Raw genomic sequence first — 26,352 nt, 5'->3', positions numbered from 1 at the left:
TAGTATCGCTGAATATAAAAAAAAAGTTAAAGGAAGGAATTGAACTTCGAAGAAAAACTGAGAAAAAGGGCAAAGGACGTGGAGGAAGGAAGAAATATCGATGTAACAATAAATAAACATGGAAAAGGAGAAGGAAAAAGAGTTAGGAAGGAACACAATCAAACCTTAAGTTGTGTATATGCTGGGGACGCTCTCAAAGGCTCCATTCAGTAACACTTCGGAACCCAGCGGGAGCCTTGAGGGACGCCGGCGATCACAGACTAAAAGGATTCACGCGGGGTTGGGACGACTGCTGGGCGGCGGCGGCGGCGATAGAGGCGAGCGGAAGAATAAACGAAAAAGAAAAATAGAGCGGCAGAAAGAGAAAAAATATAAAGGAAAAAATTGATAAAAGGAATCGCCTCTTTTGTCGGCGGAGGCTGTAAGAGGGACTGAGGGCAAAAGGAAGATACTATAGACAGGAGATGGGAAAGAGGAGGCGGAAGGGAGAGTGCGAGGGAGGGGCGTGGAGGCGTGGCGGGTGTCAGGGTGAAGTCGCGTGTCCCGCCACCTTTTCCCACGGCTCCCAAGGTGTCGGATCCCCCACACACCGTCACTGCGGAGGGCTCGATCCCATGCCTCACACAACCATTAATTCCTTGCGCAAAGAAGTCGGGTCGGCGTTATTCTTAGGCGCTGAAAACATTAATCACCGTCTTTTTCTTTTTTTTAATAGATATTCTTCTTTTCACTATTTTTCCTTTCTGTCTCTCACCTTGTCTCTTAGTTTTCCTCTCTGTATGTCTGTCAATCTTTTTTTTTTTTTCTGTGTGTGTGTGTGTTTTTTTTGCCGTGCTTTTGAAAACTCAGTAGTCCAACAAAATATATTTCAATCTTGTGAATAAAGGAAAATGTTGTATTCGTGGTTGCGTGTGCGTGTTCGTTTAATGTCACCGTTTATTTAGTTGTGAAGGCAAAAGGACACAGAATTGAGGTTACAAGGTGCGTGTCATGTGAAAGTGTGTGTGTGTGTGTGTGTGTGTGTGTGTGTGTGTGTGTGTGTGAAAATTATTGGAGGCATAGGACTTCAAAACAGTTAGTAGAAGAAAAGTATAATAAAATATCTTCCCTGCCCAAAACAAGGCTGAAAAAAATAAACACAGTAGGAAGAGAGAAGCGTTTTTGGAAAATTGGCAACTTCTTAAGAACGAAAGGAGGTGGAGGAGGAGGAGGAGGAGGAGGAGGAGGAGGAGGAGGAGGAGGAGGAGGAGGAGAATCACGAGCAAGAGAAGGCCAGTTGGGTCACGTTGCACAACACTGATCTTCCCTCCTCTTCCCCTCCGCTTTCCCTCCCCTCATAACCCACCCTACCCCCTTCCCCCTCCTTTCACGCCTTACTTTCCTCCACCTCTCCGCCTCCTTCACGCCTTATCACCGTTTACCTCCAATTACTGCCTCCCTCCGCCTTCCATATTCCCTCTCCTCCTCCTCCTTTACTTTTCTATCTCCCATACTTTACGCTCTCCTTTCCTTCCTTTTTTTGCCCTCCTGATACTAATCTTATTTTTCCGTACATTTTATTTTTTTGTCATTCCCATTCCTCTTTTCATTCACCCACCTCCCTTCCCCTTCTTAAATCCCTCCTTACCGTCATCCTTCCCATTTGTCATTCCCCTCCCTTTCCCCTCTTCCTCATTCATAATTCTCACATTAATTCCCTCACTTCCTCTTTCACATTTCTTGCTTAGCTCTATCCCTATATCTCACATCCCTGCTTCCTTCCCTCCCCCCTCCCTCATTTCCTCACACAAAAATAGGTCCGTATTTATAAAAGTTTATACAAAAACTTTACATCAAAAAAAGTTTCTAGGACTGAAAACAACCGCCTAGGACTAAAATTTTTATCTAGAAGCTGCCAAGATATCTTCCGTCTTAGTTTCCCTCCCGCATTCACATCTATTTCCTCTCTTCTTAGTCTTCTTTCCTCCCTCTTTATACCTTTCCTCCCATCCTTCCTTCACGCCTAACCCTCCTCACCCTCCTGCAAGGCATCCCATCCCTTCTCACATTGCAAGGGCGTCCTCATCCCCCCCGGCAACTCTCATGTGGAGGCTGACTGGTGGGCATCGTCTGTATGGGTAGTCGTGGGCCACTTTGTCAGGTGTCAGGCCGGTGAAAGAGAGTGAGGCCGCGGGAGGCTGAGGTGTGCTGGGCTGGGTGTTGGGGCGAAGGTAGAGGAAGAAAGAAAGGCCTTGCACCACCACCATCACTGCTATTTGTTGCTCACCTGGCAGACACCTGTTGGCGCTAAATCGACAGTAAACACCTTTTTGTTGTCCTGGTGTTGTGTTGTGTTTATGATCTGATGGGGTGAAGGTTTTGATTCGTTTTTTTTAAGATGTTTATTGTTTGTTTTGGTATTTGGTTTAGTGTTGTTGTTCTTGTTTCTCTTTGTATCTTTTCATATTTATCGATATATTTTTCCCGTGTATTTCATTGTGTTGCTATATCTGTTTATCTGTATGTTGTTGTATCGCGTTCTGTATATTTTTTTCATCTCTTTACCTTGCTCTTTCCTCTTCCTCTTCCTTATCCTCATCCTCCTTCTCCTCCGCCTTCTCTTCCTGCTCCTCTTTCTTCCTTCATTCTTCTTCATTCACCTTGCCCACCACCACCACCACCAATAACAACAACAACACCCGCCAAAAGTGTCATATCTAGATCTTATCACCACTACGGCTGCGAGACCACACCGCCGCCACCACCACCACCGCCACAGATCACCCGACACTCCACATCCTTCTCCTCAGAAAAGAAAAGACCCCTCATCCCCCTCTCCTCTCCCCTAACCCGTCCCCGTCTGCCAGTCCAGCATTCCGAAGGGGCAGAGAAGAACGGTTTCGCATCGTCTCCTCCGCTCCCTCCGCCTTGGCCTCCGTCAGTGTCATGAGACGTGTGTGTGTGTGTGTGTGTGTGTGTGTGTGTGTGGGGTTGTTGGCCAGTAAAAGGGAGAAAATTCAAGAGAAGAAGTGTTTTAGGACAGTAAAGGGAAGGAATATTTGAAGAAAGATATGTTGTAGGTCAGTAAAGGGAAGGAATATTTATTGAAGTAGAATATTCGTGGAAGTCAAGGTGGCGTTTTTGTATATTTATTTGTAGAGAAAATCATAATCGTTAATCGTGAACTGTTATTTAAATCCACAATCTCTCAAGACTTTTGATGGAAATGTTTTAAGAAAGAAACCCATTTGTGGTTGTCGAGGTGTCGTTTGGATGAAGGGAAGAAGGAAGCAAAAAAAATGAAGGAAGAAAGAAAGGAAGATTAAATATTGAGAGAGAGAGAGAGAGAGAGAGAGAGAGAGATTACAACCACTACCTTTCACACATTGAATATTTAATAAGATCCACATGCTTCTCCTTGTTGCCTCGATCTCTTCCAGGTGATGGCGGGGCAGGAGAGTTACATTAGTAGCGCGAGGTATTCTCCCGCAAGACCAATCCATTCACAGCACCTCTTTAACCGTGGCCCCGCAGAATAGCTCCTTGACGCGCTGCTCTGGGCCGTACAAAGGTAACCACAGACCCGCAGAATACTACCGCCGCGAAGTACTTAAGCGAAAAGGATGGTGGTACAGGAGGTTCAAAGAGGTCTATTGGTAGTGCAGTAAAATCGGTTCAAGTAGATAAGATATACTATTACCGCTACTACTACAAGATAAAAGATAACGAAGAGAAATAAGTGTAGGAAAATGAGGTAGTCAAAGAAGGAAGAAACGAGAGAGAGAGAGAGAGAGAGAGAGAGAGAGAGAGAGAGAGAGAGAGAAATAATGTGTTTGAATCGACCTTTCACACCTGCTTTCACCTGGCCACGGACTGACCACTCGCCTGATATTTGTCCGATGTTAAATTATGTGGGCGAGTCCCGCAGACTTGGCCTAACACACACACACACACACACACACACACACACACACACACACACATGCACTCACGCTCACCAAACACACAAACAAAACAAAACAAAAAGATAATGAAACAGGAGAGAGAATTTAGGTTACAAATGCTAAAATACTCTCTTGAAATTATAATGATGATACTGAAGATGATTATAATGTTAAAAATAATACGAAAACGACAGTGGTAAGGAAAAGTCATGCCTATTATATATTTGCTGCAACAAAAATTAGTGTTTATTTTAGGCTTTTTAATTTTCATCACGTGTGCATTTTTTTGTTCTCTTGGTCTTCGTTTGTCATTTCATTTCCTTCGTCCGTCACCTCCTTTTCCTTGATCGTGACCCCTCTTTGTTTGTTCTCTCGTCTCCTCACGCTCCTGTCCTGCGTTTCAGCGTTTGTTTTCCTCTTTCCACTTGTTTCTCAATGTTCTGCGTCACCGCTTTGTTTCCTCACATCCCTTCCCCGTGTCCCTTGTTCCTTTTCCGCCTTTCCTCATCGTCCTTCTTACGTTATCTTATTTTGTTTTTCCTTCTGTGATTTCTTTTTATTTCTATTCCTCTTCATCTGCTTTGTTGTCGTTATCATCTTGCATCATCATTATCGTCATTATCTTCTTCCTCTTCTCTGTTTCCCTTCCATCTTCCTGCTTTCCGTCCTTCGCTTCTCCCATCCCATCATCTTATCCTTGAATGCCGTCTTGTCTAATCACACTGTAATTCCCAAACCTAATTAATTATACCCCGGAAATCCCAGCATACGAGTTAGTAATTGGCATCTCGATAAATTAGACAAACAAGGGTCGGCTCATTAATGCCTGGGCACGTAGCGCACGCACCCCCGCCGGGCGCCACTCTTTTGTTTTTCTGGCTCCCGCGGTGCAGCTGAGGTGGCGGCGGGCAGCGCTGCCAACCCAGAGGTGTAAGAAGCTCTGTAGGATGCTGGGAGGGCAAGGGAGAAAAAAAAATATATGTGCGAATATCTTAACTTTATCTATCCTTTCTCACTGGCCTTTATGTGCTCAAGTTCTTTTTTCCTCTCTCCTAACCTTCGTGTATGTTTCGTTCAGCTTTCCTTTCGTATATATTTGTTGAATGTGAAAGTTATTGTCTGCAGCACTAAGCTGTCGGACACCCGCGTTTTCAGGTGTTTCTAAATCACTTTGTGGCGGCGGCCCCGGGGAGGCGCGCGACGCTGGGCTCCTTGGTAATCACAGCCGCGGCGGCCATGCGCTGATCGCGTCCGGCTGCCGCCCACAAAAGAGCCGACGATCGAGCGTCCGCCATCGCTCAAAGACTGTCGTGGTCCCGACTCCGCGGCGCGGCGGGGGCCACACGGACCCCCGTGGGGCGTCCCGAGCCGCGCCACTGCCTGCCCGGACAATTATGCACATTTTATGATTGTTTGCAGCATTGCAGGCTTCTGTTTATTATTTATTGTTGCATTGTTATTCTGAGCAGATTGCCACAGGCCGTATAAAGCTGTTCCACCTCCCACACTAAACTATTTTATTCATGGCCAGAAAATATACATCGAAGTGCCATTTCACTTGCTGTTTGCCGCCTCGCAGCCGCAAGACGAAATCAACACTTCACGCGGCGGGTCTCGCGGCCCTTCTACCGCGGCGGCAGACGGTCTGTTCTCCCGCGACCGTCGGCCGAGACATACCTCAGACAGGCCTTGGAAGTCTACCAAATCAGGTGTTGAAACCCGCTGCGAATTCTTGTTCCCGGCGCCCCCCGCCGCTGCCCGGGCCAGCCAGCGCTAGGGTGGTCGCGCGGTGGGGCACACAGTCGGCCACGTCCACACTTTGTTCCCTGGCTCTTCTGAAGGCTGCAGGACCCCTACAGGAGACCGTAATTGTGAGCTATGTCTGCCTGTGACGTGCTGGGATTCGGAGGAATGGATGCTTTCCTTTTTTAAGAGCCTCTTAAACCTGTAAGAGTTTCCAATTCCCTGTTTGTTGTTTTTTGTACATGCCTTCATTAGCACTCGAGTCTGTTCATAGCTGTTTTTCCTCGCTCAGTACTGGTGACTAATAAAACACATTGGAAGGAGCTGCCCTTCCACTCGTGGAAGGGATTTATGTTATAGACGTCGTCAGACTTTTCTCCGTCCGTGTGGCCTCAGCGTGTTGAAGGCGCGTCACACATTCCCGGACGCTAATCCTCCAGCGTCCTGCGTCCCGGACCAACCACACCTCGCCGGGCTTTGCGGGGCCTCGTCCGGTCCTAGCAAATCCTCGGTCTCTCCGCCGCGTCATTAACTCACTCTTAGGATTCTCCATGGCGCCTTGTCCGCTCCTCCGGCCACCCTCCACCGACGCCTCCGTGAAACTTACGGGAAGATCTCCGTCCTGTCGTAAACTCCCCCGGCATTTCCTGCGTGTCGTCGAGGAAGCCGCCATAACTGTTCTCCGTAGCCTCCTCGCCTCACTCCTGCCGTGGCCACTCACCGCTCGCCGCCGCATATACTTCCATCATTTTGTATATAATAATTTCTTTCCTCCAACGTGTCATTATCGAACGGAATCAAATGTCAGAGGTGTAGTCAGGCATGCTCTCTCTCTCTCTCTCTCTCTCTCTCTCTCTCTCTCTCTCTCTCTCTCTCTCTCTCTCTCTCTCTCTCTCTCTCTCTCTCTCTCTCTCTCTCTCTCTCTCTCTCTCTCTCTCTCTCTCTCTCTCTCTCTCTCTCTCTCTCTCTCTCTCTCTCTCTCGTATAAACTTTATGGACACATGCTCAATCTCACAGGTTTTAAGGAGGGAGGAGATAGGACAGAGAGAGAGAGGAAGGGAGGAGAAGGAATGAGAGGGGCAGGAAGGGAGGGGAGGGGAGGGGGCCAGCCACCCACCTCACCTGCGCTTTATCTCCCCCGCTACATAACAGGTAACACGAATACTAAGTGATGTATGCATGATGTAAATTAAATACTTCACACCTGTTGTCGCATTCATCATCGGGAGGAGAGATGCGGGGCCCCTCTCACCTGGTACCCCCCCTTTGACCCTAATACCCGCGCGTCACAAGGGTAAGAGTCGCGTGATGCTGCTCCCTCGCCGCACGGATGAAAGACGGAGGGCGGGAGGGAGAGGGAGGCTGGGATGGGTTGCGGGAGGCGGGAGGTGAAGAAATCTATTATCTGCGTGATGTCGAACACGGTGTGGCGCTAATAGTGGCTCCATGGCGTCCTCCCTGCCCCCTCCTCTTGCCTCTGCCCCTGTCCCAGATCGAACCTCCGCCGCCCACCCCACCCGCCCGCCATGACCACCCACTCCCTCCCCTCGCCGCTGCCTCCGCCGCCGCCGCTATAAGCATCACTATTATCACAGCCATTATCATCATCACCTCCACTACTACTACTATCTTACAATGGGCTGGTTGGTGTGTGTGTGTGTGTGTGTGTGTGTGTGTGTGTGTGTGTGTGTGTGTGTGTGTGTGTCTCTCTCTCTCTCTCTCTCTCTCTCTCTCTCTCTCTCTCTCTCTCTCTCTCTCTCTCTCTCTCTCTCTCTCTCTCTCTCTCTCTCTCTCTCTCTCTCTCTCTCTCTCTCTCTCTCTCTCTCTCTCTCTCTCTCTCTCTCTCTCTCTCTCTCTCTCTCTCTCTCTCTCACACACACACACACACACACACACACACACACGGCCACCCACCATCACCCACGATCCATTCTACCTGACACACAGACACACACACACACACACACACACACACACACACACACACACACACAGACGCATGCAAACTCACTCACTCTCTCGTTAGAAAGAAAAATTAATTAACCAACGACCTTGCCGCCGCGAACACCCACAGATATAAAAAGAGAGAACAAAAAAAAACACGCGTCCGAACTCCGCGGTGTCTAGACGCTCATTTGTTTTATGTTTAATTTCCTCTCCGTAACGTTTTTGACCTTGCCGCGATGTTTTCCGGATTGTGGCTGCCTGCATTGTTAAGGGGAGAGAGAGAGAGAGAGAGAGAGAGAGAGAGAGAGAGAGAGACTGGAGAAGATATAAATTAAAGAATGGTAGAAGACAGAAGATATTATATAATGCATGTGAAGAGAAAAATGAGAGAAATGAGGATGAAAAAAATAGAAAATAGAAAAGAGAAAAAAAGTAGTGAAAATATGCTGAGAGAAAGGAAGATAATTTGAAAGGAGGGCAGGAAAGGAAGGATAGGAGAGAAAATGAGAGAACACGATAACAGGGACAACAAGAAGATTTTTAAATAAGCAAGACAGGAAATGAATCTGAATAAAATTGAGACATGAAGTAAAGGAGAGAGAGGATAAGATAAAAGGTACAGAAGGTGATGTCGTTATTGATAAGCAAGACAAGAAAGAAACCCCCCCAAAAAAAGATGGGAGAAAGATAAAAACTGATACTATAGAAAAAATAAAAAAAGGGATAGTGGAGGAGAATATGAGAGAGAGAGACAGACAGACAGACAGACAGACAGACAGACACACAGACAGACAGACACACAGAGAGACAGACACACAAACAGACGCTCAGACAGACAGACAGACAGACAGAGAAAAAGAGAGTGAGAGAGAGAGAAAGGTGTACCCCGCGGCCCGGGAGTGACAGGCTGCAGGGGCGGTGACAGGCCAACTAATCACACTACAAAGGCGTCGCTCCGTCCCAGAGGTCGCCGGCCACGCTATTTTTCGTCATTATCCCTTTGTAGCTAGTCCCTCTAAGCCCCCCTCTACCCCCTCCTCCTCCTCCTCCTCCTCCTCCTCTCCTTCATCCACCTCCTTCTATTCCTCTTCCTACGGTCCTCCTCTTTCTCCTATTTTTCGTTCGTTGTTTTCCATCATTCTCTTTTTAGTATGTTCTTTCTATTCCTTCTCCTCCTCCTTTTCGTATGCTCTTTCTTCTCCTTCTCTTCCTATTTGTACTCTTTCTCCTCCTTCTTACGTTCTCCCTCCTCCTCCTCTTCTTCTTCATACGCTCTTTCTCCTCTTCCTCCTTTTTCTATATTCTTTCGTCTCCTTGCTACGCCTTCTTCTACTCCTCCTCTTCATCATCATCCTCTTCCTTCTCCTCTTTTTCGTACTCTTTCTTTCTCTTTCTACGTTTCTCATTTCACCTTCTCGTCCTCCTAATACGATTCTCCTTTTTCTCTTCCTTTTCTTAACCTCACCCCTCCTCCTTTTCCTTCTCATCCTTATCCTCATCGTCTTCCTTTTCCTCTTTTTCATACTCTTCCTTTCACCTATTTTTCTCACTCTTTCTCCTCCTCCTCCTCCTCCTCCTCCTCCTCCTCTTTCACCCCCTCCTCTTCTTCCTTCACTCCCCCCCTCTCCTCCCCCTCCTCTTATGCGTTCTTTCACAAGGGATAATTTGCTGCTTGACTTGATCACTTAGCGCGGCGGGGCGATGCGAGAAGGAGGGAACCCGCGGCAGGTATTGGGCTATTTATTAGTCCACTTAATCACTGGGCTACCCGCGCCTTGGAGAGTCCTGTGTGTGGTCCGTGTGCGTGTGTGTGTGTGTGTGTGTGTGTGTGTGTGTGTGTGTGTGTGTGTGTGTGTGTGTGTGTGTGTGTGTGTGGGTATATTGCAGTGTGTGTGTGGGGGGATGTATGTGTGTGGGGGTGGAAGTTATTTTTTTTTATTTTTCCGCTTTTTCTTTTTCGTTTTCGTTTTCTTTCTTTTTGTCACTTTTTTCATATTTTTTTCTTTTTTTCTTTTTATTACTATTATTATCATTTCATCATTGTTATTTCTGTGTGTGTGTGTGTGTGTGTGTGTGTGTGTGTGTGTGTGTGTGTGTGTGTGTGTGTGTGTGTGTGTGTTGCAGTGAGTGGGTGAAGGTCCGTCTCGTTCGTTAATTGTCGTTGCGTTTTTCAATGGTTATGTTTTATTTTCTCGCTTTTTTTTTCGTCTATTTTTTCGTCCTCTCGTTATTTCCGTCCACCGTGACAAGGCAAGACCACATCAGCAAGTTCTCGGACGCTTTTGTCTTTTTTTTTTTCTCCGTTTTTACCTCAGTTTCCTCGTTTGTGTTTTAATGGTTGTGGTGGTTTCTTTGGTGGAGAGGAATAAGGAAGAGGAGAGGGAGTAGAAAGAGAAGATGAAAAACAAAGAAGATGATAGATAATGGGAAGAGAAGGGGAGAGGGAGATGAAGGAAGAGAAGATGAAGAGGGAGAAAAGAGATAAGAGAGAGGAGTAAGAGAATGGAAAAGGGAGAAAAAGGAAGAGAAGGTGAAGAACAAAGAAGGGGATAGAAAGGGAGAAGAGAAACGGAAAGGAAGAGAAGTAAAGAGAAGATGGATAGGAAAGAACGGAAAAGGGGGATGGGAAGGGGAAGAGAAGAAAAGGGAAGATGGAAATGGGAGAAGGGGAGGCGAGGAAGAGAAGAGATGAAAAAGGAAGGGAAGGGGAATAGGAGGAATGGAATGACGAGATAGAAAGGGAAACGGAGGAAAAGGAAGAAGGGATGAAGAACAAAAAGGGGATAGATAGGGGAAAGGGAGAGAAGGAAATAGAAAATGGGGAGAGAAGAAGAGAAGAAGAAGAAAAAGGGAAAAAAGTATTGGTAATGACTTGCATGTGTGTGTGTGTGTGTGTGTGTGTGTGTGTGTGTGTGTGTACCCGCCATCAAACACCACTAGTCTGTACCTACACGTCTCGGCTGAGGGGACTCGCACGGGACATGAAGCACCGAGCCGAGTGTGCTTCCGAGGGCCGGGCTTGAGCGCCTCGGAAGTACTGGTGATGGTGGTGGTGGTGGTGGTGGTGGTGAAAAGTTATGTAGTACGGGGCAGGAGAGCGTGACCTTTCCTTGTGATTTCTTCTTTTTCCTCTGATTCCTTTTTTACTCTTTTATTCTGCTCCTTTTTTCCTCCTTTTTTTTCTTTTCTTTCTTTTTGTTATTTTGTTATCACTTCTGTGGTAGGAATGGGTAACGTTTCCTCTTGATTTGTTATTTTTTTCTTATGATTCCTTTTTATTTTGCTTCTTTTTTCCTCCTTTTCTTCTTTTTCTTCCCTTTCTACCGCTTTATTTTCTCTTTATTCCTCAGTGTGTTCTTATTCATATTGTTATTTTCATTTTCATCCCCCCTCTTTTCCTACCTTTACGCCATCCTCGTCATCTACTTTATTTCACCATCATAATTGTCTTTAACTTTTTTATCGTTGTTGTCTTCCTCCTCCATTTCTCCTTGTTTTCTTTTTCTTTTTCATCTTCTGGTTAGTCTTTTTTCTTTATCTTTTTTCCTTTCCATTTCATGTCCTTCACCTTCTTTTGACCATCCCGTAAAGAAAAAGGTGTCTGGGAGTTAGCTTGGCACGGTGACCTCTGACAGCCGTGACCTCGATGCCGCCGGACCTCAGCTCTGTGGAATAAGGTCAACACACACACACACACACACACACACACACACACACACACACACACACACACATATTACACCTTTTCTCTCCATATGAAAGTCGATGAAACTCAAGGTTGTCATGTTTTGCGTGTGTGTGTGTGTGTGTGTGTGTGTGTGTGTGTGTGTGTGTGTTCTATCCTCGAAGTCTTCATCCACGCACGCACTCGACAGTTCGTACGTGTCTTCTTAAAAACATGAATGCATATAACTTTTTTTTTCTTTTGCTGGTCCCTCCTTCCTTCTTTTCTTTTTATTTGAGTGGGAATGCGGTAGAGGGTAGGGAGTGGAAAGTTGTTTTCTGCGTTTTCCTCCGTCCTCATGAACTCCCTGCGGTGAAATCTGGGTTAGTGGTGTCACCTGTTTTGTTTCCATTAATGTTTTCTGCCTCGTCTTTTACTAACAGCACATGTGAATCATAGGCCCGTATTATAAAATGCTTTGGACTCTCACAACAAATCATTCACGAGACCACAAAGAAGACTAGTTCGGTCCTCATGAATTGCTTTATATAGATTAATTGAGTCTCCTGTTAAGTTTTGTTTCCATTAAAGTTTTCTGCGTCGTCTTTTAACAGCACGTGTGAATCATAGGCCCGTATTATAAAATGCTTTGTACTCTCACAACAATTCATTCACAACCCCACAAAGAAGACTAGTTCGGTCCTCATGAGTTGCGTTATATAGGTTGATTGAGTCTCCCGTTAAGTTTTGTTTTCATTAAAGTTTTCTGCCTCGTCTTTTAACCCCTTGACTGTGGATTTCCTACAAGAAGACCACACCAAGCAACAGGAATGGAACAACAAGTGGCAGCTACAATTCAATGAAGAAAAATGTAAAGTCGTGCACCTTGGGAGGGGATATCCAGCACACCAATACCACATGGGAAACACTCCACTATCCACCACAGAGCCAGAGAAAGACCTGGGACTATATGTTACCAGCCTACCAGTGAAAGCCAAATCCATGTCAATCGCAGCGGACGGGTTAACAGCATGAGTAAATCCGTACTCTCAGACGCTTTCGGTTCTCACAAGAAATATTTACAAAGGCCACGAAGAAGATTAATCGGGTCCTCATGATTTTTTTTCACTTTCATGGTGCAGAAGCCTTGTCAAACAATTACTTAGTTCTCATGAGTTTTTTTTTCTTTTTGAACTTCATAGTGTAGAAGCCTTTCAAACTATCACCAGGCTCATATCACTATTCACTTCGTCTCCACTTTTTTTTCCCTCTGTTTAGCCATTTCGTCTCCTCTCCTCCCGTCAGTTTTCCTCTTTTCCGATCACTGCTCTTCTTTCCTCTCTCCTCTCTTCCCCTCCCCGCGGCGCCACGACCTTCACCTGCAGAGGAGCCGAACCGCGTGTGGCCGAATGATCTATTGCCGCGTGACACTCCGCCGAAGCAGTACTCTCCTCCCCTTCCTTCCTCCTGTGCTTCTCTCCTTCTCTTATCTTCCCTTCCTTCCTTTTATCCCACTCTCCCTTTACCTCTTTCCTCTCCCCCTCCTTCCTTCTACACCTCTCTTCTTCCTCCTTCATTCCTACTATGCCTCTCTCCTTCCATTTTCTCCCTTTCCTCTCCTCGTCCTTCTTCCTTTCCTTTTCTCCTTTTCTTCCTTTCTTTCCTTTCCCTTCAACCTATCTCTCTCTTCATTTTTCTCCCTCTCTCCTCCCTCCTTCCTTCCTCGTATTCCTCTCCCCTTTCCCTTTCTTCTCTTCTTCCCTTTCTCTTCTCTCCTCTTCCTTCCTCATATCCCTCTCTCCATCCATTATCTTTCTTTCTCTTTTCTCCCCTTCCTTCCTTCTACCCCTCTGTCCTTCCCTTATTCCCCTCTCTCTACTCTCCCCTTCCTCCTCCTGTCCCTCTCTTCCCTTTTCTCCCTTTCTCCCCGCTCCCTTTCCTTTCTCTTATCTCTCACCTTCCCTTTTCTCCCTCTCTGCTCCTTCCTTCCCTCCTCCAATCCTCTTTTATTTCCTTATCTCCCTTTCTCTTATCTCCCTGGCCTTCCTTCTATCCCTCTCTCCTTCTCTTATCTCCCTTTCTCAAGTGGTCCATAACACCCCAACCCTCCCCTCCTCCTCTTCCTCCTCCTCCTCCTTCTCCTCCTTTTCCCCTCCATTCCTTCCCTCTATCTCTTTTAACCATCTCCCCTTTCTTTTCTTCCCTTTCCCCTCCTCTTTTTTCCTCTCTTTTCCTCTCCGTTTTCATTTTCCCCTCCATTTTCCCTTCTTCCATTCCTTTCTCATTGTCTTCTTTCTCTCTCCCCATATTTCTTTGTCATCCTCCCTTTTCTTTTGTATCCGTCCTTATTACTCTTCTTTCTCATGTTTCTTCCCCTCATTTTCATTCTCCCTTATCCCTTTCTTTTTCTTCTTCCCTATCCTTCTGACTTTGTGGCTTCTCCCTCTTCCCTTTTCTCCTCTCCCTCTCCTTTTCCTTATTTCCACTTTCCCCTTCTTCCTCTCTCTTTCCTCGTCTACATTTCTCATTCTTCACCTTCCTTTCTCGTCCTTACATCCTCTTCCCAACTCTTCTGCATGATCAACTAATCTTTCCTCTCTCAGTCCTCCGCATTGACATATCCTTAATATCCCATATCCTTAAACATTCCAGCGTCCAAGCTTACACATTTTAAAAAGCCTTTCGTAAGAGCTGTGAGCATCTCCATGAATAGTTTTATGACTCCGGTGGTAGTCTGACCCTTCCTTTGTGCCATGAATGTGAAAAAACACTCACTTTTAACTCCTTTTCGCCCTTTGGTTAGTTACCCTTTGGTACCCTTACCCTTAGTAGCCTTCGGTAGTTGACGTGAGAGGCGGAAGCGTCTGAGAATACGGGCCTTAGAGTCCACCCAATAATAGCAGTGTTGAGGTGGACGCCGCGAGCTGGAGGCCACCGCGCCACCGAACATCGAAATAGAATTCAATGTTGGATATTACGATCTCGACGCTGTTGCCAACGACGGCGGTTCTTGAAGGCGCGAGTGTTAATGCGGCAATCGTTTGGTATTTTCTCAGGCGCATGTTGGCCCTTCCTCGGCGCTTACGTTTCATCCTCCCCGCAGCGCCTCAAGCCAAGTCGTGCCTGGAAAACTTTAAACAGAAGAATAAAAAAATGTTGATCAAGATGTTCCTAATTCCTTGAAGCGGAGGCGCGGCGTTGGCACCACTGGCGGCGGCCCGGAGCGCGCCATTACGAAACAACGGGGAGGCGACCCGACGCCATTGTTATAAATGATCCGCCGGGGCCAAGAGGATGCTAATAAACACCTCGGCTAAGACGCTCCTTGCTAGTGTTGGTGCCTGCGCGGCGGCCTTACGAGGAGCGGCGCGGCGGCCCGTGTGGCTGGCGCGGGCCCCAAATGACTCGTTTTGTTGTCGGGGCGTCGCGCGGGGCTGGACGTGCTGGTGATATTGACACGCTTATTACAGACCAATTGCAACTAATGTATTGCAATATAATTTATGCAGCATTCATTTGTTACCCATGTGTGCAAGGGGGGAGAGAGAGAGAGAGAGAGAGAGAGAGAGAGAGAGAGAGAGAGAGAGAGAGAGAGTCCGCATATGCGGCCCCCTAACAAAGTGTGACCTCATAACCACCTGTCATTTCTGAGAACCTCTTTTGTTTCGATGGAGGAATTCTTGAAGCCCGCCCTTGCTTCACCTTCCCCTACACGCCTTGACGGGCCAACCCAGCACTTCGACAGCACCTCCTCAGCACTTATACTTAGCACCTCTATATCTCCCCAATACTCAGCATCCTCCCAATACTCTCCTTTCATCTCTTCATCATTTATACTCAGCACCTCGTCAGCACTCCATCAGCACCTTGTCAGCACCTTCAGCGTTCCCTCCTCACTCCTGTTCCTCTCCTCTCATCACTTCAGCATTGCAGCACCTCCTATAGCAACTTAATAGCACATCCTCAACGCCTCAGCATCACATCACCTCCTCAGCTCAGCATTACACATCCTATATTCAGCACCTTTACACCCCCTACTCAGCCCTTATTGTCAGCACATCCTCAGCATCCCCTCCTCATCACCTCAGCGTCACAGTACCTCCACAGCCCCATCATGGCTCCGCTTTCCATCTCCCCTTCCAGCCCCCCTTCCTTCCTCTCTCCCAACCCCCTTCCATCTCCCCTTCCAGTCCCCTTTCCATCTCCCCTTCCAGCCCCCTCCAGCCCCCCTTTCTTCCAACCCCCTTCCATCTCCCCTTCCAGTCCCCTTTCCAGCCCCCTCCAGCCCCCCTTCCTTCCTCTCTTCCAACCCCCTTCCATTTCCCCTTCCAGTCTCTTTTTCATCTCCCCTTCCAGTCCCCTTTCCTGTTCCAGCCCCCTCCACCCCCCCTTCCTTCCTTTCTTCCAACCCCTTCCATCTCCTTCCAGTCCCCTTTCCATCTCCCCTTCCAGCCCCCCCTTACAGCCCCCCTTCCTTCCTCTCTTCCAACCCCCTTCCATCTCCCCTTCCAGTCCCCTTTCCATCTCCCCTTCCAGCCCCCCTTCCAGCTCCCCTACAGCCCCTGCCCTCCCAGCCCACTTAAAGATATGCACGGGCACGTCTTATCTGAACCTTGCCGGGAAATTAACCTGAGGGAAAAAAAGAGGAAAAAACAACATACTCTTGCATCGGTTTAGGATGACGTGTTTGTGATTTTTTTTACGCCACTCGCTCACTTATTTAACTCTCACTCACTCACTCACTCATTCACTTATTCTCTCTTACTCACTGATCACTTGCTATTTCGTTCATCAAATATTTTTTTATCCATTCATTCATTCACTGGTTTGTCAAGGTTTTTTTTTATATTTTTTATTTACACGTGCATTTTTTTTTTTGTCATAACAGTGGTACCAACAGCGGCATTACTATTACTGCTACTGATAATAATAATGATAATAATAATAATAATAATAATAATAATAATAATAATAATAATAATAATAATAATAATAATAATTACTACAATAATAATAATGGAATGATAATAATAATGATAATAATAATAATAATGATAATAAAAATAATAATAATAATAATAATAATAATAATAATAATAATAATAATAATAATAATAATAATAATAATAATAATAATAATAATAATAATAATAATAATAATAATAATAATAATAATAATGATAATAATAATAATAAATAATAACAATAATACCTATGTATTTTTTTTTTGTTTGTTTGTTTTTTGTTTTTTAGATGTAGTTGGATCAATGTAGTGAAGCCAAGGCAGTAGCAGGAGTAACACCAATAACATTAACAACTGCCAAAAAACATCATCAGCATCATTAACATCAACAGTAGTTATAGCAGCAGTAGCATCATCATCAACAACCACATTCACCATGGCTGCTGCAAAAGGCATATTCTGGGCTGAAATATCTTCTCGGCTTCTCATCGTCTTGCAAAGAATGTCTCGTACATAAGCAGTTATATAAACCTACCTTCGTCACACACGAAGAGGCACACCAAAATTTTCAGAATAAATTTCATTTTGCTATTTTTTTTCACTTGAATATGCTTGTCCCTCGCTGTTCCTTGCCCTTCATCCTACGGCCTACGGCCACAACCCCCTGTTACTTGTGTTGGAAATATGAAGTGTTCTAGTTGCCCGTTTCTTAATGATAGTATCTTATCCACCTTTACTTAGCCCCTTCTCTTGCGGCTTTCATGAAAAGCCATGCTAGACATGTGATTTTGCATCAGTAGTTTTATATCTTGCTCACATCAGTGGTGGACACAGTTAACGCTGCCGCTGCCTTGTGGGCATCAGAGGGTAAGGGGCGTGGCACAGTGGGCGGCGTAACCCGTCCAAAGTTCGACCTGAACGGCAACGTGGTCCTCGGGGCCGGCGACCCATGCACCGCCTGGACGGACACTGCCCTGCGGACGAGCCCGACATGCTAATGCTGGCAGCTCGCGATGCGAATACGTAAAGGCTGAGCCGCGGCTGCCCTGGGTGTCACTGTTGGGAACTGAGCCTCAGGGAACTGATGCTTCTTGTCCCTAACCAGATGAAGGACTCTGCCTCGCACCTGCATTCTAGCTCTTGAGCCTCCCCGGCCTGCCCATTCATGCATGCCTGCTTTTGTTAGTCTATATAACTTATGACTACGCTACTACTACAGTATATATATATATATATATATATATATATATATATATATATATATATATATATATATATACATATATACATATATATATACAGTATACACAGCAGCTGAAATAGGAGAGATGAGGAACTCTCCGTCTTTAGTCAATAATTTTCTTTTTCAAACGGTCCTTTATGCTAACTGATTATTCCTTACGTATCTCTTTACCACTGTACTAACTTTTCCGTTTACTTAGAGTTCGCTCCTTTATTTCATTATACTCTGTCCCAGCAGCCGTCACCGCCCAAGCGTGCACCGCCCTTGTCTTACTCACCGTTATCTCTCCTCTCAAGTCAAAGCTGTCTTCAGCCTCTCTTTAATGACTTCATGCTCTTCACGTCACTTCACCTTGCCGTGACACACCTCACCTCCAGTCCTCATAGGTATTCCCCGCCACGGACGCCGTACGTTCACCAGGACGCCGTCACTAACCACTAACGCTGCTCTAAGGTCTGCCGCCACGCCCGCTGCCTGAAGCAGCGCATGCAGCACACCGACCCGCGGCACCCCATTCCCATGCTGTGTCCCTGCCATGCTGCCCCCCGTGGCTAAGTGGAGTTTCTCACCCCCTTGTTCTCGCCACCGCACAGATGCTGAGCGGCTCGTGTCGATCTCTCCTGCAGGGGGCGGCGGCTCCATCTCCGACAGTGACACCGAGAGTGAGCCAGGCATCCCCATCAAGAGGAAGCAGCGGCGCTCGAGAACCACCTTCACGGCGGAGCAGCTTGAGGAGCTGGAGCGAGCCTTCGAGAGGACGCAGTACCCCGACGTGTACACGAGAGAGGAGCTGGCGCAGAGGACCAAGCTGACTGAGGCGCGGGTACAGGTGAGGCTGAAGGTGTTTACATAGGTGGCTCTCCGGTCCTCGTGGCGCTCATAAAATGCAGTTTCAGGAGTGATGAAGATAGTTACGTTGTAGTAAATGACTAGAGTAGTTTGCAATTAAAGGCCATGTCAGTATGTTGTAGGAAGAGCAGGGTGGTACTCGCAACAATGGATTTAAATTATAAAAATTCAGATGTATTAAAGACACTGACAAGGATCATTATTTTACGTAGAGTGGTAGGAACAGGCTTGGCAGTGGTGTGGTGAGTGCCAATACAATGGACGTCTTCAAAGGCAGGTTATACAAACTCATAACTAATTAGGATAGGTTATTTTAGATATATTAGGGTTGACCTGTGCAGGCAGACTGGCCTCATGCAAACTCCTTATGTTCTTGTGTAAGTCGAGTGGACCATGCACCTGTTTGTGTATGTGGCAAAATTTGTTTTCAAAAGTTTTCCAACAGTCAAAGGCCGCCCGCAAGTGTGTTGCCTCGTTATCTAAAGCGTTGTTCCTGTTCGTGTCTCGTCACCGTCGAGTGGCACGGAGCGGCGTCCTGCCAGGTGCTGATGCCCTTGTCGCCCACAGGTGTGGTTCAGCAACAGGCGGGCCCGCTGGCGGAAGCAGATGACGGGGCAGGGCATGGGCGTGACGGCCCTCAACGCCCTCGCCATGAGCACCACCAGCTACCCCGGCAGCCTCCCGCCCACCCTCCACCCCCCAGCCACGGCCCCCGCGCCCATCACCTCCTCCACCACCACCGCCTCCACCACCATGGGCGCCGCCGCACATCACTACGCCGCCCACGACCACCACCACGCCCACGCCGCCGCCGCCGCCGCCCACCAGGCCCACGGTAAGTGTTCCCTTGGTCTGCCATTTTCGGCCCTGGCCGAGGCAACATGCTAATTATGGTGTTTTGTTATTATCGTTAATTTTCCAGCGACTAAAAAACGGGTGTCCTCCCTTCCTTCACCACCCAAGCAGGTGAGGCCAGCGCGTGGTCCAGGGCCGCCCTCATGAATCAGCAGGTGGCAGCGGCGGCAGCGGGTGGCGGTGGAGGCGGAGGGGTGAGCAGCGGCGGCGGCGGGATGGCGGATGGCAGTCTACAGGCCGCCAACCTCCACCAGAGCGGCGCGGCGCAGACCAACCTGCAGAGCCAGATGATGTCCATGCTGTCCACCTCCAACAACGGCCCCTCCGCCATCTTCCCCCCCGCAGCACACACCTCCCTACTACAGACAGGTGAGCCCCTACCCTTATCTGCATCTCCTCAACACTTCCCTCCTACATACAGGTGAGCCCCCCCCCCCCCACACACCCTATCTGTACCCCCACAACCCCCCCCCGTTACAGACAAATGAGCCTCTACCTTACCCCTCACCTGCACCCCTCAACACCCCCTTACAGACGAATAAGCCTCTACCTTACCCCTCACCTGTTCCTCCTTAGCACCTTCTTCCCCTCACGCCTCACATCCCCTCCCCCCTCCCTTTGTCCTCACAGTCTTCCTCACGTAAAATAAATGCGATTTTTTGACAAACCTCTTCGCTTTCTCCTGTCCTCTCCTTCCCTCCTCGCTCACTCACGCTCTCCTCCAAAACTATAAACGCTACTCCAACAAGCATCTCCGCGTCCCACATTTCTCTCCCCACACGCTATAAATGCGACTCTTTAACCAATATTTCCACGTTCTTTTCCCTCCTCCTCTTCCCTCCTCGCTCACCGACACTCTTCTCTAAATGGCGACTCTAAACAAGTATCTCCGCGTCCCACATTTCTCTCCTCACACTCTATAAGTGCGATTCTTTGACAATTTTTTTTCGCTTTTTCGTCTTCACCTTTCTTCCTTGCTCGCTCACTCACACCCTCCACCGAAACAAAAAAGGCGACCCTCAACAACCAATTCCGCGTCCCACATTTCTCTCCTCACACTCTATAAATGCGATTCTCTGACCAATATTTTCACGTTCCTTTCTCCTTCTCTCCTCCCGACTCGTTCACAATCTAAATACAATTCTTTGACAAACATATCCACGTCCCCCTCTCTCCTCTCCCCGCCTCCTCCTCTCGCCGCTCAAACTCGCTCTCTCTCCACACACACACACACAATAAACGCGAGTATGACATAAACATTTCTTAGTGCAGCGTTTCTTGTTTTTATATACACGGAGGGAGTGTGTTTTCTGGCGCTTCCTGAGTCGGTAATAGTGTGTTTACGGGAGACGCGGTGGGCTGAGCAAAGATAACCTCGGAGACAAATATTCCGAGGAGCTAAATAAATGTAAAGAAATGGACAGATGTGGACCCGACTTTTGCGCTGGCTTTGCTTTTGTTTCTTTATTTATTTCTTGCGTTTTTCTTTCAATTTTTGGTTATGTCGATATTTATTTATTTATTTATTTATCTGCTTGTTTATTTTTTTTCTCGTGTCTCCATTCTTTTTTTTTCTTTCTATTTTCACTCTTTCGTCATTTTTTTGAGTGTCTGAGCATTTTTTTTTTCTTTCTCTGCGTTTTTTAATATTTGATTCGTTTCGGTTCTTCTCTTTCCACTTTAATGCTTTCTTCATTCTTTTTGGCTTTCACTATGTCTTAATTTTTATCTTCTTTATTTATGTTTTTTCAATTATACACAGCATCTCATTTTTTACTCTTTCCTTATCTTGCCATTTATCATTTTTTTTACATAACTATGACATTTTTCACGCCTTTTTCACTACATCTGTTTTATTCTTTTTCTTTTATTCTCTATTTTATTATCTCTTTTTCTCTCCTCTAGCGCTTGTGTGTGTGTGTGTGTGTGTGTGTGTGTGTGTGTGTGTGTGTGTGTGTGTCACCACTGCCAGATTATCGTACTCAGAGCATAGTGTTGACCGGTTTCCGACGCATAACTATTGCCAAGAAACATCAGCAGTTAACTACTTTAACGATACCTACAAATTAATCTCGTTACTGGGGCCCAGGAAACAGTTTTTGGGTCGGAAATCGATAAATATTAGAGGCTGAGTACGATAATTTGGCAACGTTGCTGTGTGTGTGTGTGTGTGTGTGTGTGTGTGTGTGTGTGTGTGTGTGTGTGTGTGTGTGTGTGTGTGTGTGTGTGTGACGGGGCGTTCCAAGGCTCCGCACTGATGGTCTCAAACGACTGAAAATGTTTGGTTGATGGAGCGATGACGAGAGAATTGGAGGACAAGTGTTCCTGAGACGACGCTCCGCTGGGCACGACATGACGCAGAGAGAGAGAGAGAGAGAGAGAGAGAGAGAGAGAGAGAGAGAGAGAGAGACTTATACACTTTCTATCATCTATTTCGTTAAGTAAAGACGTACAACATTTTTTAGACACAGTGAATAAGTAGTGGCGATCAGCTATTTGTCTGTGCTATAATAGCGTTTACATTTATATTTTTTTTATTTACTTATCGTCTATCGCATTTTTATTACATATTTACTTATTCATTTGTTTCATATTCATTTGTTTATCATATATTTAACTTTTTTTTTATTATTCAGTCAGTCAGTCAGTCAGTAAATTAGTCAGTCAGTCAGTCAGTTACTAATCATTATTCATTTATCTTAACTTGTTTTGTTGTTTTCATCTTTTGTCATATTTTATTTCTGTATATACCTATTTTCATGAGTGTTATGAGGCAGGCCGCTCGGGGCACACACAAGCCCCAAGATATCGCCTGTCACTCCCCGCCACGCCTCGTATTAACGCTTAATCACGTGTTCCCCGGCAGGAGGGTCAGGCGCGGGGGCTGCCGGGCTGCTGGGGGGCCACGCCACCTCCGCCGCGGACTACTCGGCCTCCAACAGCCTCACCACCTCCGCGGGACACCACGCGGAGGCCTCGTGGGGGCCGCTGCACGCCAAGACGGGGGACGCCTGGGGGGCCCACCACCACGCCCACCACATCCCTTACGACAACTACAGGTGTGTGTGTGTGTGTGTGTGTGTGTGTGTGTTTACGATATAAGGAAAGGCCTGATAAAAGGACATTCATCTTGCTACTCACACAAAGAATAAGAAGAAAGATGCCAAAGACCTGTCAGTTTAAAAAAAAAACTACGTACTTTTTTGTACTTTTTGACGCCCATTCTTACGTACTTAGCGAAAAAAAAGTAAATGTAAAAGCATGTAAAATAGCACCCATTTTTACGTGTTTTTAACGCTCTTTTGACATACTTTTTGCTTCAAAGAGTACATGACAAGGTATGTAAAAATACGTTCTTTTTTATGATTTTTTTTACGCTCAAAAACGTACATTGAAAGGGGCCTTAAATGGTTCGTAAAAGGTACCTTGTTTTCTACGTACTTTTTACGCTCTTTTTACTTGCTGTTTTACGTAAAAGGTACGTAAAAAAATTACATAAAAAGAACGTACTTTTCAAAGCTCTTTTTGACTTACTTTTGCGTCAGTAAGTATGTAAAAAGTACGGACTATTTAATGCATTTTTGCGTACATTTTGACGTAAGAATGTTGGTCAACGAGGCCGTTGAAGATGCGTAAGTCATACGTATTTTTCTACGTACTTTTTTACTGTCTTTTTACGCAAAAAAAAATGCGTAAAAAGAGCGTAAGAAGTATGCAGAAAATTAATGCTTTTTACTTTCGTGTCGCCTTTTTTCCGTAATTTTATGCATGAAAAATCAATAAAAAGGCACGTATGTATTATGTACGTACTTATTTGCTTACTTTTTAATGCCCCTTTTGGCCTATCTTTGGCTTTAGAAAGTACATAAAAGTACGTACTTTCTTGCGTACTTCTTTCGTACTCTTTATGCAGAAAAGTTTGTAAAGAGAGGCGTTGAAAAGCACGTAAAAAGTACATACGCTTCTATATTTTTTTTTAAGCAAAAAAAAAAGCTTGTATGAGTTGCTACTTAGCAGTAGTATCAATGTGACACAATTCATTCAGGTTCTTATATTCATCGAAGTCTGCTTCTAATAGACCTTTGACCATGAAGCATGATAAATATATTACTTTGATCATTATTCATAACCGATATAAAGAGCTGCAGCACATTTTAATTATCTTTTCTTTACACTTTTACCGCAATTGTACTGACCAACGCCCTTTCCCTCCCTCCCTCCCCAGCACCATGATGGGCGGCGGAGACATGCTGATGGGCAGCCAACACTTCCCCATGGACAGCATGAAGACCTTTCACTACCCGACGCAGTACACGGCGGCGGCGGCGGCGGCGAACTTCAACCAACAGCTGCGGCACCACAAGGGGGCGCCGCTCCCTCTCTTCTAAGGGCGCGGGGCTGAGGGGAAAGAATGTAGGGAAGGGAACAATTCGTGTTCAGCCTTTAGAAAATAGTATTGTTGACAGGCCGTGCTGGAAGCTAATGATTCATTTTTTGTAAGTGTAAATTGTCAGCAAGATAGGGTTGTAGGGTTTTTAATCATCGTGTAGCCTCAACGTCTTCATCATCGTCGTCAGCATAACAAAGGACAATGTTCTCCGACTCGAAGCTCTTTAACGAGTACGATGTCGCAAGACTCTCCGTGCCTCGAACACCTGCAGCTGCTGTGTGACAATTTATTGCCACGCCTCTTGATGCGCTGAATTGTGCCTTCTTCCCATACCTGATACTTACACATTAAAAAAGATCGAAGCTTCAAAACATCTCAAGTGCGTTCGAGGTCTCGATCCCCTCGAGTCCTTTATGCTTCTGTCTCTCCAGTCGTCATCCTCTCCGCCGAGGCAGCAGCCGGGGATCCGCAGCTCCGGTCCTCCCCTGCCCGGGCTGAGGTACGAACATTCTTCAGTTTGTAGAATAGCGTTTGTTGCGTAAGACAAGCCCTCGACATTAAAACCTTCGGGGACACCCAAACAACTTTCGCGGCAGCACCGAGGACAAGAACTGTTAAGCTTGTCGCCGCGGGAGCTCAGGAACGACCCGCCCAGGTACCCGTGACCGTCAGGCCTTATTGGAGCAGTGATGGTACAAACTTCGTGCCTCTCGTAACAGTGTGATTAATGTTGTGCTGCGTCGCCTTGCACGGCGGAATGAATTTTTTAGATGCCAAATGTATTTATGATCAGTGTTCGGAACAACCATTGCCGTCGTTGTGTGTGTGTGTGTGTGTGTGTGTGTGTGTGTGTGTGTGTGTGTGTGTGTGTGTGTACGCTGATTATGTCTTCCTTAGTCATATGCCGAGGCCTTAAGCACTCAAGTGTCTTCGTCCAGCCAGGGCTCCTCAACCCATTTCCACTCACCACCACCTTCGTCAGTGGTGCTCACTGTCTACCGTCCGGTGCCGGCGAACGTAAGCCACCCAAACCTGTTCAATTTTCAAGCTGTAAACTGAATCACAGTCACACAACAACATTTTTAAACTTATATTTTATGGTTACAACACAAATTATGTAGTTCATATACGTAATCTTTTTTATACGAAATAGTGTCACTTTTATCGATATATTTGCAACAAAGCCATATATTACCCTTCTTGTATTACCAATTTACCTTTATAATGGTAACTACCCGTTGAGAGTCCCATAACTATAGGGAACAAGGTAACCAGCCCGGCGTGATGGCTGGTGTGCGTGGCCGCGGAGCACCTGCCCAACACCTTGACTCGTCCTTGGCGTGAGGCGCCGCGTTCCTTCGTCGTAACGTCAATGTTTGGATATTCAGGGCGGCCCGAACATCATGTTGGCGGTAAAAGCCTTAAGTCCCAGTCGAGGCGCCAGCTCCCCGCCGCGACGCGAGTCTGTCTGTCAGGTGTCGGAGCTTCTGAAGCCTCGCTATTGTGCGACCGACACCCATCCGGCCATTGCGCGGTTGCCACTTCTTGATGAATTTCGTGTTTTATTACCTTTATTTAACTCTAAAGCTTATTAAATCACTTGAGTGCCTGTTAAATTTAAATAATAGCCGCCCTACTTCGCAAGGTAGTTTCGCGTCCGTGTTTGAGCCGTGTGGAAAACGCTGCTAATTGTGCTTACGATGAGCGTTGGGGTCCTTGTCCCACCTCTTCGCCAGGGACAGCGGCACGCCTTGTCACCTCCGCCGCGGTGCTCGGCGGGGCGTGGCGGGGCAGGGAAGGGCCGCCCCTCACCCCTGGACGCCGCGGGTAAGCCTGACTGTGCCTTAGAGTTAGCCTTCGTAAAGCTCGTATTTTTGTACCTACTGCATCATCAAAATCTGGATCGTAGCGTTAAGGTATTTCGTGTATAAACTTCCTTCTACTTTAACTTTACGTAACCCCCAACACATTCCCTCCCCCACCCCGCATCGTGTGCTGGGGGAGTGGGGGGCGCCGCTCGCCTCTACATAGTGTGGGTGGATGTCCTTAATGCTTCTGTAATGCCCTGTCAACCTGTAACCTCCTAATTCACTCTAATAAACTTAATACTCATGCCCACGTGATCACTGTCCTGCTAAGCTTAGTATATTTTTTTTTACAACAAAGGAGACAGCTCTAGGGCACAAAAAGAGCTGTCGTACATTAAGCTTCCTATTTATGGTATTTTCATTGTCTTCTGTTTATCTCGATACTTGTGTTCATGTACACCCGTCTGGTGGTGCTATTGAGATTATACAGGCTTCAGATTAACAATGTTCTTTTTTCGTGTACTTCCATTTAGCTTCGTGTTTGTTACTCTTTTTGTTTAGCTTGATACCTGTGTGCGTGTCCCTGTGTGGCGTTATGTAGCCTGTAATTAATGCTCATATAGACCTTTCGGCCGGGAAGGGTGGAGATGAATTCACTCACACGCACAGACTCCCACCAGCTTTTATGAGTTACAGTAAGTAAGGATGCAAGGAGAAAACAAAAGGCCAGTCGGCTTCCACATGGCAGCTCCTGAGAATAAGTTATTTACTGACTTCCCTCTCCTTCCGTAATATTATATCTAAGTTTCATTTATTTTTTCAATCGTATTTTTATAAACATTTCATCTGCTTAATTTCTTCTACTCATCCGTTACCTTTTTCGTGAGCCAGTTTTTCCCTATCTCCTTCCTTAATCTGAATGTATCAAATTAAGGCATAATGCTACGTGTCCTAACAATACTTTGTG

The 26,352-nt window shown here is 46.4% G+C and overlaps 1 protein-coding gene across 2 annotated transcripts in view; it reads left to right on the top strand.

The window, feature by feature from the left end:
• LOC126982599 (protein gooseberry-neuro-like) overlaps nt 1-26,352 on the top strand; it is a 239,954-nt gene that overhangs the window by 192,139 nt on the left and 21,463 nt on the right. For both annotated transcript variants that reach the window (XM_050834780.1, XM_050834779.1), the window contains 5 exons: nt 18,077-18,312; nt 18,900-19,167; nt 19,299-19,556; nt 22,054-22,246; nt 23,413-24,076. In XM_050834780.1, coding sequence (XP_050690737.1) covers nt 18,077-18,312; nt 18,900-19,167; nt 19,299-19,556; nt 22,054-22,246; nt 23,413-23,575 — 1,118 coding nt within the window. In that variant the 3' untranslated portion in view covers nt 23,576-24,076. The remainder of the gene's footprint in view (nt 1-18,076; nt 18,313-18,899; nt 19,168-19,298; nt 19,557-22,053; nt 22,247-23,412; nt 24,077-26,352) is intronic.

This window comes from Eriocheir sinensis, chromosome 51, assembly GCF_024679095.1.
Source record: "Eriocheir sinensis breed Jianghai 21 chromosome 51, ASM2467909v1, whole genome shotgun sequence".
Classification (NCBI taxonomy): Eukaryota; Metazoa; Arthropoda; class Malacostraca; order Decapoda; family Varunidae; genus Eriocheir; species Eriocheir sinensis.
This window is presented reverse-complemented; position numbering and strand designations above follow the sequence as displayed.